The following is a 14,409-nucleotide window of genomic DNA, read 5'->3' as shown; positions in this document are numbered from 1 at the left end:
ATTTTGAACAGTATCCCAAGCTACTGAGCCCATATTTAATATAATTTTGAACCAAGAAAATACTCAAAGGGTTTATGAAATCCTCCACATATTTGCTTACCTATGGCTCAGTGGTTGGCTGGGTATGAAAAGGATTGCATGTTTTGTCAGATTTATGCAGTTTTCTAATCAGGCTGTTGTGGCTGCATTGCCATTCTCTCCTTAGTCATCTGGGCCTCACAGGATTTCCATTTGATTTTTGGTCAACTTCCACTTTTCCTGAACATACCGACAGAATGTTTTACTTTCTCAATTGCTCCTAGCCTTATTGCCTTGATTTCTCTTGCTGCCCAAGTGTTCTTTCCAATTTCACTTCTTCTGTTCTTGGTGTGGAGTTTTGCGTGGCATTCTCACCAATTACCTTGCAGGTGCTCAGCCTTTGACAGCTGGGTGTACGGGTGTCGGGTTCATCAAATGTTCCGTGGTGGTCCCAGCTGAAGCAATTGCCAATTTCTTGCTGCTCCTGTGTGGAGCACTCTTGCCACGACCTTTTGTATGGCCATGTGGCAATTTGACCTCAAGCTCTCCTCTGATTCAAGCAGGTGTGGGTGTGCACATACTGTTTTTCATAGGATTTTATTCCTTCTGCCTGCATTCTTTTAGTCAGTGTCTAATTTCAGCCTGGAAAAGGGATAGAAAAGTTATTTGCCTGAGGACTGCCAACAGATCAGTCACCAAATATTGGCTCAATGCAGCTGAGGAGGAAGAGAAGGTGCCAGGAAGCATCACAGGATTTTGGGGGTTTTCAGACAGATTTACTGTGCTTAGTTGTCACTCCAGTGATTTATCACCGTCAGTGACCACACCTCAGGGATGCTTCCAGAGGAGCACAGTGCCTGCCAGTGGACTTTGCCCATGGGGCACCTATAAAGTGCTCACTGCACTTATATGCAGTGTCACTTTCAGTGTAGACAGCATCTGGGATGCCACCCTCTCTGTTTTAAATGTTTGTAAGCTGGGTTCTTTGCTTGTGATGATCCAGGGAAAAGTAGTAGGTGATCTGCTCATGGGGACAGAAGTGATGGAAATCAGACCTTTTCATTACTTTAAAAAAAAACCCTTAAAAAGTCCCCAAGGTTATCAAGTAAAAAAGCCCACCCAAATCTGTCTTCCTTGCTTGTCTTGGTAGAAACTAGGCTCCTTGTTGCAGAAAGGTGGATGGTGAAAGGGACCACACTGGCATTGCTGCCAGGCACATCTTCTGTTAAAATTTTACAGTTCAGTAGCTAATGTGTTTCTTATTCAGTTTAGGGTGATCTTAATGTGAGCTGCTGGTGGAAAAGGGAGTCCTGTTCTTCCCTCTAGTGGGTTCGTCCCAGCACCCTCACTTCTGTGCTTATGGGCTCCAACCTGAAAAAGGAAAAAGCCCAACCTATAAATTAATTTTCAGCTTGACAGACTTCCTCAGCCAGCTGATTCTAGGGTCTCAGGAGCTCAAGGGCAGCATAAGAGGAACGTGTGGCTGGAGGTGAAGGGAAGAACATATAGCACTCCTTTTTTTCTGAAGCAGCCTCTCAGACCAGTTTTAACCAAACTGAACCCACTCATTCAGGGGGGTAAGAAGCTGGTGAGGCAATGCAGCAGTTGCTGCTCCAGAAGGGTGTGGTGCCACTCTCTTCGTCCTCCCCAGGCTGGGACTGTGCCCTGCCATTACTTCCTGGTCAGAGTGCACAATGGGATGCAGAACCAGAAGGAACATGACTTTCTCCTGCCGCTATCTGCAAGCTCCTAGTTTATCTGAGTTGTATCATCAAGTATCGGGTGTCGTGCTGCTCACCGTGAATCCTAAAAGTAAAATTGAGGAGGATGTAAGGGAAAAAGCACTGATAAATTTCACTCTTCTGTGAACAAAGTCTTCTCAGAGGGACTGTATTTTTCACTTCTTGGACAGATGTGTGGTGTGTATGCACAATTAGTGTTTGTCTGTGAGGGCTTTTTACTATGATTACCTGGTACTGAAATGAGCTCGATATGCACCATATCTTTTTACTGGAGTCTCCAGGGGCAGGGGAATGTGACACATGTGACAAGAAGCAAGGGAGTATTGAATACTTACTACAGCAGGTAAAGAAAGAAAGTCTGCAGGGAAGGTAATAGATTGTGGTGGCACAGGAATTGTTACCATAGTTTCCATTCATATCATTAGTTCCCAACTACTTCTTCTGGCATTCAGGAGGAAGAGAAAGACAGCATGCTCTGGCAGTCCAGCCAGCCCCCTCTCATGGGATTTAGCATCTATGTAAAGAAGAGGTTTGAGGTGAATGGCCCCTTTCCTTTTCAGGCCAGTTTGACTGGTAGCAGGATGTGGCATGGCTTGAAAGAAGGCATGAACAGAGTTACTGGGACAATTGACTGCGTCTGCCTGATTGACTTGCAAGAATGGGCCGTTTGACTCCTGGGGAGGAAGCCTGGAGAGGGTCGTGGTTTGCTTCCAAGAGAAACTCAATACAAAAAATTACAATGATGAAGGAAAAGAGACCAAAAAGTAGAGACAGCATCTGCTAAAGTTTGTGTTTTATCTTCAGAGTTATATAAGAATAGCATAGATTTAACATAATGGAATTCGGTATTATATAAGAATAGCAGAGGATTAACATAATGGAATATACTGATTTTTATTTTATTTTCTTCCCCTATAGCTCTCTTGCATGTTTCTGTTTAGTAATCCTTTTTGGCAAGACAGTGAATGTGACTGATGGGTGTTCTATGCAAAAGTGATTGCTTTGCTGCTTATCAGAGTAAAGTCTGTGCAGTGGATACAGGATGTCTTGCGTCTCCTTTTTTTTTTTTCCTTGCTGTGTGTCTAAACGTTGTAGTTTTTACTAGAGAAATGTTGAATTCATAGTAATAGCCAGATGGTAGAGGAGCCTTCTAAAGGCTTCCCCTGTGGGAAGTGCAGATACATGGTTTCAGGTGAGGTTAAATTGCAAGCTGCAACTCTGCAAGAGGTTAAAATGCCCACAACCTACTGACTTTTATCACTTCCTGCCAATAGATGGAAAATTTTATTTAAATGTGAGGGATTAATGCAGGGCTTAATTGAACAGGAAGTTTCTCAGCCATTCAGATGATGGCTAGAATGATCCATACACTGTTATTTCTGACATTTCTGCCAGAAGTAATCTGTGGCTTTCTGGCCAGTGCAAGTTGCATTCAGGGCGAAAGTGAACGATTTCTGGAGTTGAGGTACGTGTGTTTTTCTGAGATTGGAAAACAAGAATAAAATGGCCTGTAAAACAATTTTTTTTAAAGCACAATTGCAGAGAAAAGGCTGCTCAAAGTGAAAAAAGAATTTTCCTTCAGTCGCATGGCTTTGATCTTACATCCTCTTGAGTTTTAGCAGCTGGTCAAATTACTAGGGAGGGAGCTGCTGCTATGTTTGGTATTATTTGGTTTATCATAGGGAACAAAGAGCAGCTCTGAATTGATCAGAGACCAGGGGTTTGGGTAGTGCCCAGGCATCTCATGAGCAGGGAAGTGAGAAGCTCTGTCATCTGAACCTTGCTGGTTTTGTTTAATGCCTCCCGCTTGGGAACTGGGAAGTGAACAGGTTTTGCAGATGTCCCTCAGATGTCTGAGGGCACTGAAAAAAATACTAGAATAATATTGAAGCTGCCCAGTGTGTTGTGCTAGAAGTAAGTTTGACCTCTCTGCAATTAAATAGGGTGCAGTGCTCAAGTTTTCTGAAGATGAACAGGTTTTAACATGCTATAGGCTGTCTTCCATAGGGTGGGAAGAGACAAATCTTTTTGTAGGGGTAAAAAATACTTCTGAAAATAATCCAATCAATTTGGTTTTTTACCAGACCTGCACTGGTAATAAACAATAACAAATTTAATAAAGTTGCCTGCTATTCTGTGCAGACAGCAGCATGGTGTTGCAGAGAAGTGAAGTGGAAGGGGAGATCATTTTGTACCCCTAGACGTTCCCATACTGGCTTTACCTGAATATCAGAACACTTCTGAGGTTGCTTCATTCTTCCACCTTCAGCGAGTGCCAGCAGCAGGACCTTGACAGGTTCCATGCCAGTAGGTGGAGATTGTGCAAGTGAACTGGAAATTGCATCCTCCTTCCAGTGAGGAAGGTGTCTATTAGCATGGAGTTCAACCTTGTTTACTTCCAGCACAAGGGACAGGGTTTAATGTGAAAAAATAACTTTGTTCTTGTGGTTTTCTTCTTGAAAAGAAGTTTGTAGACATAGTACATGCTCAGGCATCTGGTAGTGATTATTAAAAACCAAGCAAATGTAAATGAGTTCCTTAATTCTTTTTTTTGCTGCTGTGGTTTTGCATTTTAACTTTCTAGCATGTGGTGATGCTCTTCTCTGTGCAGCAGCACAGTATAAAATGGCAGATCTGGACTCCTTGGTGATGTTCTTGCTTTCTGGTATGGCATGGTGGTTTTGGCTCAAGCTGAAAAGTAGGAATCTTGGATCACACTGCTAGAATAGAGGGGCAGCCCTCATTTCTGGATGCAGGAACTGGAAACCCTAGTCTCTGTTTGCCGAGTACTTTTGTAGGTAGCTGTGCTCAGCTGTGCTTGGTTGGCAGCTTGCAGAGCACTCTGGTGAAAAGAACCAAGTGGTGGCCTGAGATGAGGAATGCTGCAGAAGAGGAATGCCCCCAGAACATGGGTTCTGGAGCTGAAGTAAGCTGTGCACAGGTAGGAGCGTGGGGAGGAGTAGCTTTTATGGTACTGCTGAAGTCAGTGCTCATCAGCTGGTGCTTGGTACTGCTTCGTACCAGTGCAGTGATTCCCATCACAGCTTAGTCCCAAAGAGTCAAGTATCATAAGCTAGAGTGCTACCTCTGTAGCTTGCATAGCCCAAAGAACAGCAGGGAGAGAGATGTACCCAGGACACAGCCCCCTCCAAAATGGGCTTCTGGAATACATTCCTGTTCCTTCTGAATGAGGCTGGTTTTGCATTACTGTGCACCTTTGTAGCTTCTGTGGGCATATCTGAGATGGCTCAGCCGAATGCTGTTGGCTGTGGTGTTGGGGGTGTCAGCAATAACCAGGACCTTAGGAGGAGCATTTGTAGGACTCACAGTCTGCAGCATTGTCATTAGATTGATTTCCATGTAGACTGATGAATTTGAAGGCTTTTTGCAGTGTGCAATATGGTACAGTGTAGACACAGCTGGAGTACAACTTGGAGCAGTCAAAGGCTGAAGTACCAGTGCTTATGTTCTTAGACTAGAAATGAAGCTACTCCAGAATGGAAATTTTTAAGAACTGCTGCAGGACAAAGGAAGGGTGGCACCACCTGTCTCCAGTATTCAGAAGGATCTCTTCTGCCATCTATTGCCATGTACAGCTCACCACATGTCTGTATTGAGAGGAAAAAATTTTGTCCAATCTCAGGTGTTATAGCCCTGGAGAAAGTAGATTTAAAAGAGTAGTTTTCTTTCTGTTTGTCCAGATCCCCCACTTAGTTATAGAGGAATAAGGCTTTGGCCCCGGATTTATGGAGAAGTCTGTTAAGTCTGTAGGACAGTTGCTATAGTGTGATCTGATGACAAAGGCTGTAAGAAAACTGCTTCTTGGGAGCTTCATTCAGCTGCCATATCCTCATTTGATCACACTCCCACTGCTGCTTCTCTCTGGACAGCAACTAATAAGCCCTCCTGTACTTGTGACTGGCACATGGGACAGGTGGAAGGGTTTGAGTATTTGATGGTCATTAATGTATTTCAACCTAAATCAGCCTTTATCCAGCTGCTAGAGTCTGAGCTTGAAGCATGCCATTGTTGAGATATTTGAAGGTGGATGTGTGGTTTTGTAATTGTGTTGTGCTGGAGTTGCACCTTAGTAACTCGAAATTAAGTTTTGGTTTAAGCACAATGAGAGGTTGCATGCAGTGATGCAAATTGTGTGCAATAAGCATGGACTGTTCTTGCATCAAGTGCAGTTAAAACCAGTTGCAGCAGTTGCAGGTGAGTTCTCCTGCAACTTTGACTAATGATGCTTTTTGTTTTCTGGATCTTTCTTGTTCCACTTGGCTTTACTGTATTCTGAAGACCGTGAAGGGCACTCAAGTTCAGTCTGGGAAATCCTACTGCTACATAAGGGTAGTGTCAAAATTCCCTGACCACTGTGGATGTTTCAGGGCAAAAACCCAGGGCATTTAGTGGCCAGTGTGATTTAGCCCTCTCAAGGTTATCTAGACCGCTGAAACACCTGCACTTATTGGATCCAGAGGTAAAACCTGAACACAATGTTAGTTTTCTACAACTTCTATAAACTGTCTAGTATGGGCCTCAGCCTAGCAGGCAGGCTCTCCATACCTATGCCATTGGGACTGCTTATACAGGCAATGTGGAGTATGTACAAGGCTCATTTATGGTGGCTGGAGTTGTCCCGTTCCTCCTAACACAGTTAAAGTGGTGGAGGTTGGTAAGAGTGCTCAGCAGCTTTTAAGGACCCCCACTTTGCCCAGTGCTATCTTTTGTGTCGTTTGAACAGCCAGCTGTTGCCCTTAGTAGGTATAAGTGTCTCTGCTAAACTGCATGACATGAGGAGGGTTTGGAGACTGCAAGTACCTTTCTTGTAATCAGTGAGCATTGCCAGGAAAAACAGGCAGTTCCAGAATTAATGACAACTGGAGCAGTTTTTAGCAAAAAAAGTTTGTGTCTAGCTGTACTTTGAACTAGTCACAAAGCATATGGGTTAGCCCAATTATTGTTCATTAAATGCCATTCCTAAACACCTTTCTGTTGTTAACAGGAGAGGAGGTTCTCAGAAACCAACTGTTTCCCATTTAACAAAACATACACACACAAAAAAAATTTCAAAGGAAAATGTGCATCCATTCATTGTGGCCAAAGTTTTAGAGCAAGAAGTGTTTTTTAAAGAAACGTGCCCTGTTAGGCTTTACAGTCAAGGACTGAATGGACTTAATATTGTGCTTTCATTGGATCACTTGAAAACTTAAATCTGGTTTAAAATCGTGTTGGTCATTTAGGCTAAATTTTGATTTACTGGCCCACAGAAAGTAAAAAAGATTGAGTGAATAAAGATCTTAGTAAAAATTGTTGCATTCTACCTTTCTGGAATGTTTAATTTACTGAAAAGTAGCCCAGATTCTTTTAATCATATGACAGGGTTAAGAAGTACACTCTTACCTGGTAGTACAGGTCTAGATTATGTCTCAGGTTACATAATCTTGTGAATTATTTTGTGAAGGAGCCATATCTGAGAGTGACCCCCTGCTTTGCAATAGTTAGCTGCACTTGATATCTGCATGGATGGGAGCAACCAGGTCTCTTAATTTCTAGTCCCTTCCTGGTACAAACCGGTGTGGGGACACAGATTGAGTCTCCCATTTCCACTGCTGCAGACTTGCTGGCAGTAGTGACGGAGTCATGTGTTATCAAGTGGGCAACAGATAGCATTTTCTGCCCATATCAGTGGTATCCCAGTAGCTTTGGGGCATGTGGGAGAGGAAATGCAGTTCACAGGACTCCTTCACACTCTGGCTTTCTTGCTCTTGGTGTGGTGCTGTTGATTGACCTGACAGGGTAGCTTGGGACACAGTGGTGGCAGAGGTGAGTGAGTTAGAAACACTGCCTAGTGCCACCAGAAACACTGCCTAGTGCCACCAGAGCCAACACATGCACTCAGGTGTGCTCCAGGGACAGCCAACAAGATCTTGTGTTCTGAGGGGACTTTTTTCCCCACTTCATATTTTTGATTATCCAAATGTTAACTATCACAGTTTGGGGGGAAAAAAGAATGAATTTCATATAAGTTTTGGCATTAGTCATAGAAAACTTTTGGAAGTTTGGAGTCCTGTTCACATGAACTGGTGGTCTTCTAGAAGGTCACTCTTGGAAGGGAATGTCTTGGACTTACTCTGAGGATTGAAAAGGTAAATGTAGGTTAGCCATGCTTCCGTCTGGCACAAGATTTCCTTCTTGTCCTGTGAAGAATGAAACCTCCAGCAACAAGTTTTGCATGCTCATCTTGGGCTTGCCTAGAAGTGCCTTTAACATGGTTGACTTTGAGGTGGAAATTACACACTTGATAATCATCTGATTTCCAGCAGACACTTGGCTATTAAAGCCTAAATTACTTTTTTATTTTCTTTTTAAATGAAGGAAGATCATTTCTGCAGCCTGTCACATTCAAGTAAGTTTACCTTACAGAGCAAAGCTGCACACACAAGTGAATTTTTCTGTACAGACATGCTGTGTGCCAGCCCAGTCCCACATTGTATGGGGCAGTTACACCATTTACATACTTGGTTTATCACCTCCAATGAGACCGAAGGATGGTGCACTTCAGACCTCATTGAGATCAGGGGCACAGAGCCAAGCAAACCTCAGAGAGAAGTTTTTCACCATGCCAGCAAAATGTCACAGCAAGGAAGTAAGTAACCCAGGTACTCAGCAGAGGGGAAGCTGTATTGATGTTAGCATGGACAAAATCTGTGAGGTAGAGTGCCTAGCCATGCCAGAGCCTTCCCTTAATTGTTAAGTGAAAAGCACCTTGCAGTGAGAAGGAAAATGGGAATTAGTCACAGAACTGTACCACTCAAGCAGCTGCTTTACCTATGGTTCCTATAGTGTTTGGAAACCTAACTCCTTGTCCTGCTGTTATCAAGAAAAAGGTTATATCAGGCTACAGAAAAGCAGGAAAAGACAAAAGCAAAAGTGGAGTTCAAGGAGTAAGTGAAAGGTAATGAGACCAAGCAGCAAGGACATATGGTAGCACATGCTAAGCAGGAAGCTTGGTGGAAACCTGCAGATTGCTGGAGATTAGAGTACATTTGCAGAAGATTGTTTTGCAAATCTCTTCCCAGTTGAGATGCTTAGGCATGAGAACAGCCTCTCAAACCCAGAATTTTCTATAAATAGATTAGTATGCATGCAAATATACAAATCTCTGTGTATTTGGTTTTGTGTGTGTTTTATCAAACTTATGCTCTGTTTTTGCTCAGGAGTTCTGGAGTAGTAAAGTGAAAAGAGTAAGATTTTTGTACTTGTGTACAACAAAATGTCACATACTGATAGTTTAATACTTGATTAGTGGCTAGCACAACATGCACTGTTATCTAGAATGTTAATGTTTACTAAATTTAACATAGGCTGCTACTACTAGCCTGAACTTTGCTTTTTGAAGAAAAGACTGTCTTTGTGTATTAAGTATTTTTTTCCTAAATGTGAACTTTTTTACAAACTAGAGGAATGGTGTTGGGATATGCTTTTTTTAAGAGACATTCTGAAGCACTTTTAGTTAACACAAACTGTAGTGTTTTAATTACAAAGAATGCAATTTGCTTAAAATGCTCTACTAAAAATAAGTTCTACTCTAAAAAATCTTCAGAAAGTATATTTTATGTCAAGAGAAAAAAGTTTTGTAGTCTAGCCTGACTTTTTGCAATCAGGATATTTTTGTTGTGGTGTTTTAGTCTCTGGCTGAAATTTACTTTCTTAGACCTAACCAGTCAGTTCAGTAGAAGAGAAGCATACCCAAGGGAGGTGAGACTTCCTCAGGCTGAGGCTTTTTTGAACTGTGCGTCATAGGTATGTGTTTAAAGTCTCTCAAAAGAAGTTGAAGTAAAATAATCTCTTCTGTTGAGAGAACTAGGTTTACTGTTTATTTTTAAATAGTCTGGGTATTTCTGGCTGCATGCTGGGTGTTCGCATGACGTTTAGATGTGGGATTATTTTAAGTTCTTTCCTCATCCTTTTCCGTCTTGCGAAGTTTTGAAGTTTTTTCTGTTTGCGTATTTATAAGCCTTACATAGTGTGTACCCTTTCAATGAGGACAAAGTGAGCAATTTATTTTGAGGACGGAAACAGGATTTTTTTTGTTCTTTCTGCTGCTTATGCCAATCTGTCTGTTGTTGCCAAATGCACGCTAAATAGGTCATTCCAGCAGAAATCCTTGCATTAGGAAGCAAAGTGTTGGTGGTGTTAGGCATTTAAACAATCGTGGATTCATTTAGGTTGGAAAAGACCTTTAAAATCATTGACTCCCACCATTAATCCAGCACTGCCAAGTCTACCTGTGTCCTTAAGTGCCACATCCATGTGTCCTTTTAAATGCCTCCAGGGACAGTGACTGAATCACTTCTCTGGGCAGACTATTCCAATGCTTTGCAACGCTTTCTGTAAAGAAACTTTTCCTAATACCCAATCTAAACATCCCTTGGCACAACTTGAGACCTTTACCTCTGGTCCTGCCACTTGTTATGTGGGAGAAGAGACTGACCCCCATGTAGCTACACCTTCCTTTCAGGCAGCTGTGGAGAGCGATGGGATTCCCCCTGAGCCTCCTTTTCTCCAGGCTAAACACGCCCAGCTCTCTCACTCACTTCTCACAGGGCTTGTGCTTCTGACCCTTCACCAGCTCCATTTCCATCTCCACCACCTCAATGTCTTTCTCATGGTGAGGGGCCCAAAACTGAACTCAGCATTTGAGGTGTGGCCCCACCAGTGCTGAGTACAGGAGGACAATCATTGCCTTGGCTCTGCTGGCTACACTTTTTCTTTGTAAATTTTAGAAATTAGAAAGGCACCGTCATACACACACAGTGTCTTTCTTAACACTATTATAATTTCTGTTCTTCCTTGTTCAGAAGTGGTGTGTGAGTACGACTTGATACGCTTCGTCTAATGTAACTGTACTGAAGGAGGAGGGTACAATCCTTCTTTGGCAGCAGCTTCACACCTAGATTGGATTAAGTGTAATATGAAACCATACCTGAAATAATTGGTTTTATGCTGCTAGAGGTTTTCATGGGGACATACAAGTTTATTAAGGTGCAAACATGCCTTCACAAGGAAACGGTTTTAGTTGCTGACAATGTTTTAAGTATGAGTTTTTTCTTTGCTGCCTTACCTTTGAAACTGGTCATGTTTACATAAATCTGAAGCAAGGACTACTTAACAACGAGTCTTTTTCTTCCTAATCATGATTCCTCATCCCTGTATGCTGTAGCTACAGAACAGTTTATTTCTTGCTCATAGCTCACTCTGTATGCACTCTCAGGCACTGAAGTAGAAGCCTGTGGAGCACACACGTGTCCAGTCAAGGAACAGTACTTGTTGCAGAAACCTAAAGGATGCTGCAGTCATAAAACAGTGCTTTCATTTACTAGTGTTAATAAATTGAATCATTGATATTTACACCCTGTAACTGCTTGTGGTTTTAATAAAAGATGGATATTTCATAAGGGTTTGTGTCACTGGTAAGGTCAAAAGGAGCAGATGGAAGTACAGCCATCTTTCCTCTCTGGGTGGAGAAGCATCTAAGGCACATCTGACCGTATAGCAACAAGTCTCACAGCCTCCCTCAGAGAAGCAGCAAAAGTTCATGGTTGTAAGTGGAGGGAATACCTGGAATTTTCTCTATCCTTGTTGAAATCAAGGGCCCCTATGGGTATGAAGAGCCTGTGATGCTGCCAGGAAGGCTCTGTGCCCCACGAGGATTTTTTTTTTTCCCCGAAAAGAGTGGTAGCAGGCAACATACTTATAAAAAACAGAACCAAAAGTACTTTAGGTTCCCTAATTCATTTCACATCTATGCCAAACTTGCAAGTCATTCTCTAATCCTGTTTCAGTGCTCTGGGGGACTGATAATAGGGATACTGCAAACCAGCGTGGATGATTCTCTTGCTGCAAAGGGTTAATTTTGAATCATAAAACAGGCTTAATCTTTACTTTGTGGCATGGTGGGTGGTGGTACTCCTTGCTTATCGCTGATCACATGAGATTTGAGGAGGTACAGCGATGCAGAGAGTGGGTGGGTTTATGTTTTTAACAGCCTGGCTGATGAAGCACATCAATGGGAAAAAATTGCTGTGCAGAAAGCCGGGATGCTTGCTAACCTTTATAGTCTGCTTTTTGCCGAGAGAGCATATGTTTTGTGCAGAACAGGAGCCAACACAAAGCGTTTTTCTCTGGCTGCATGTATGGTTTTGGTGATAGAAATGTAGTTGCTTGAAATTAAAATACCATTCATCCTGCATGGGAGTCCTTAGTCTGCTTGAAGAGATGGGGCTTTGCAAAGCAATCTGAGTAATTTTTTGGAGATACAGGCAGATCTATACAAGACCTTCTTCCTGGAAAGATAATTGTTCATAGATATGAGGAAATATATGTGCTAAATAGTCTTGTAGTTCCAGTTCACAAATTATAAGCACCATGATAAAAAAAATTTGTAAACACCAGGTTATTTTTGCCATGGAGGAGATTTAAAAAAGCAGTAGGAATGGCTGGTATGTTTTGTTGTTCAGGGTGGTGGGGGTTGGATAGTGAGGACAAGGACAATTTTATGCATCGTTTAGGGAGAAAACTGCTGAATGTTACTTTGGCTCTCTGTTGTCATTAGGGGGTGTGTTTGTTGTAACAAACCTCTTGTTACCCAAATATTTAAGGTTAATACCCGTGAAAAACAAGAGGTTTGCCAATTATGTGTTTCATCCCTACCAAACGATAACTGCGCTTTCCTTAAGTCGCAACAGTCGAGGCTGCCATGGAGTGCCAAGACCCGGCTTCCCTTCAGTGTTATTTAATATGTTCACTTTGACATTATGTAAATACTCTGCTATTAGGGAATAAAATGACATAAAATTGCATCCTTCCTCAACAAGGTTTTAAGTTCTTTCTGTAGCTTCTCTCCTTTTTGAAGCTGTAATAAGGATCATAATTAGAATCCCAGTTGCTTAAGTGAGAAATTAACATGTTCTTCTGTGGGGAACTGAGCCAGGCTCCCAGCGAGACCCCCTCCGGGTATCTGTCTTGCCCCAAAATGCTTTCCCTAATACCAATTTACGTTCTAGACATATTAAAGAAAATCATATTCATTGCTACCTAGCAGTTAATCAGAGCCTTCAGATAGGCTTGAAATAATTTGCAGCCAAGTGCCAAAATCACCTGCAGCCGCTCATTTCCTGCAGCCGTATCTGGGCGTGTTTTAAAACTAATCAGAGAGTGTCAGTCCGTTGCCCACTACCAGGATTGAACAAATTTATTCCACACATGTCCTTCAATCTTACAAATTTATCCCAAATCCTGCTTAACCCCACTGCTGACCTCCTTGCTTACTGTCTTCTGGGCTGTGGCCAAGCAAACAAAAATCTAAAGGTTTTGACCTGATGTTTTCCCTGTCAAAAATATCTTCTCCTAGAGGTTTTATTTTTTAGGACTGGGCACAAATATATATATACCTTATCTATTAATATATATTTTACTATAAAAACAACATTCTAGCAGATTGGAATAAATTAAAATCTTAATGGGGCTAAAATAAACCTAATTTGTAATTTAATTAAAAACAGAAAGCAATGAGCACTAACACTTAACAAAAAAAAAGGCATTTTCATGGTGCAAAATACAGATTTAATTTCCAAATAAGTGAATGGTAAACTGTAATGGTATCATGTGCAAGAAGGCACTCAGAACATATGAAACAGTAGTCACAGATTTTGCAGTCAAGATGTTCCCTTTCTGGTTTTCCAAATTGTAGCAGAAGATACCAAAGGGTAAAACAAATAAAATACTGTCTTCATTATTGACCCAGTTAGGGATTTGGTATGGGTGGGAGATGGATTCAGATCTCTCTCTCTATCCTATATGGTGAATTTTAGTTTTCACACATCTAACAAGTTCTGCCTAACATGTTTCTGATGTGCTCTTGTTTCCACAGGCCAAGGCTGCAAGCACAAAGGAAGTTTGCTCAGTCCCAGCCAAACAGTCCCAGCACAACTCCAATAAAGATAGTGGAGCCGTTGTTACCCCCTCCTGCCACTCAGATTTCTGACCTCTCCAAAAGGAAGCCCAAGACAGAAGATTTTCTCACTTTCCTCTGTCTTCGAGGTAGGTACCTTGCAGTGCTGGGGCACAGTCTCATTCACAGAAGGAGCTGTAGCACTGCACACCAAGAAGCAGCCAGACAAATGTACTGGAGCTGCACTTGAAGGTATTGTGTGCATTTCAGCTCTCAGCAATTTGACTGTGTCTGCAGCAGGAGCATTCAAGTTCATGGTTCTAAAGATCATAAAATGAGGCTGGTAATAGTGCAAAAAGAAATTTCTTTTATGCTTGGCTCTCTGTTACCCTGAATGGGTTTTTGTCTAGCTCTCTTAAGTCCTCCCCATCCTCCTTTGTTTTGTCTGACTATAAACTGGAGAAGTGCTTAACTTGCCTGAGTACTTGTTCCTGCAAGAGGAGAAAACCTGCTTGGAAATTCCCCTTCTCTACCTACTCACTGTCCTTTATTGTTCAATCTGAGTGAGGCTTTTCATCTGACAGTGGGTGGAGGGGTTGCCATTGTTCTTGTCTGCCTCAGGAGCTGGATTGTTCCTCTGGTGATAATTAAAACAGGTGAGCTCCTCCTCTTAGAAATCCAAGTACAAAGGAG

General features: G+C 42.1%; 1 protein-coding gene across 2 annotated transcripts in view; it reads left to right on the top strand.

Annotated features, from left to right (window-relative positions):
• Positions 1–14,409, top strand: part of JARID2 (jumonji and AT-rich interaction domain containing 2) — a 210,937-nt gene that overhangs the window by 136,513 nt on the left and 60,015 nt on the right. For both annotated transcript variants that reach the window (XM_084218428.1, XM_084218429.1), the window contains exon 4: positions 13,696–13,865. In XM_084218428.1, coding sequence (XP_084074554.1) covers positions 13,696–13,865 — 170 coding nt within the window. The remainder of the gene's footprint in view (positions 1–13,695; positions 13,866–14,409) is intronic.

The sequence above is a fragment of the Fringilla coelebs genome, assembly GCF_963513975.1.
Source record: "Fringilla coelebs genome assembly, chromosome: 1".
Lineage (NCBI taxonomy): Eukaryota > Metazoa > Chordata > Aves > Passeriformes > Fringillidae > Fringilla > Fringilla coelebs.
Note: the sequence above shows the minus strand (reverse complement) of the source record. Positions and strands in the feature narration are given on the sequence as shown.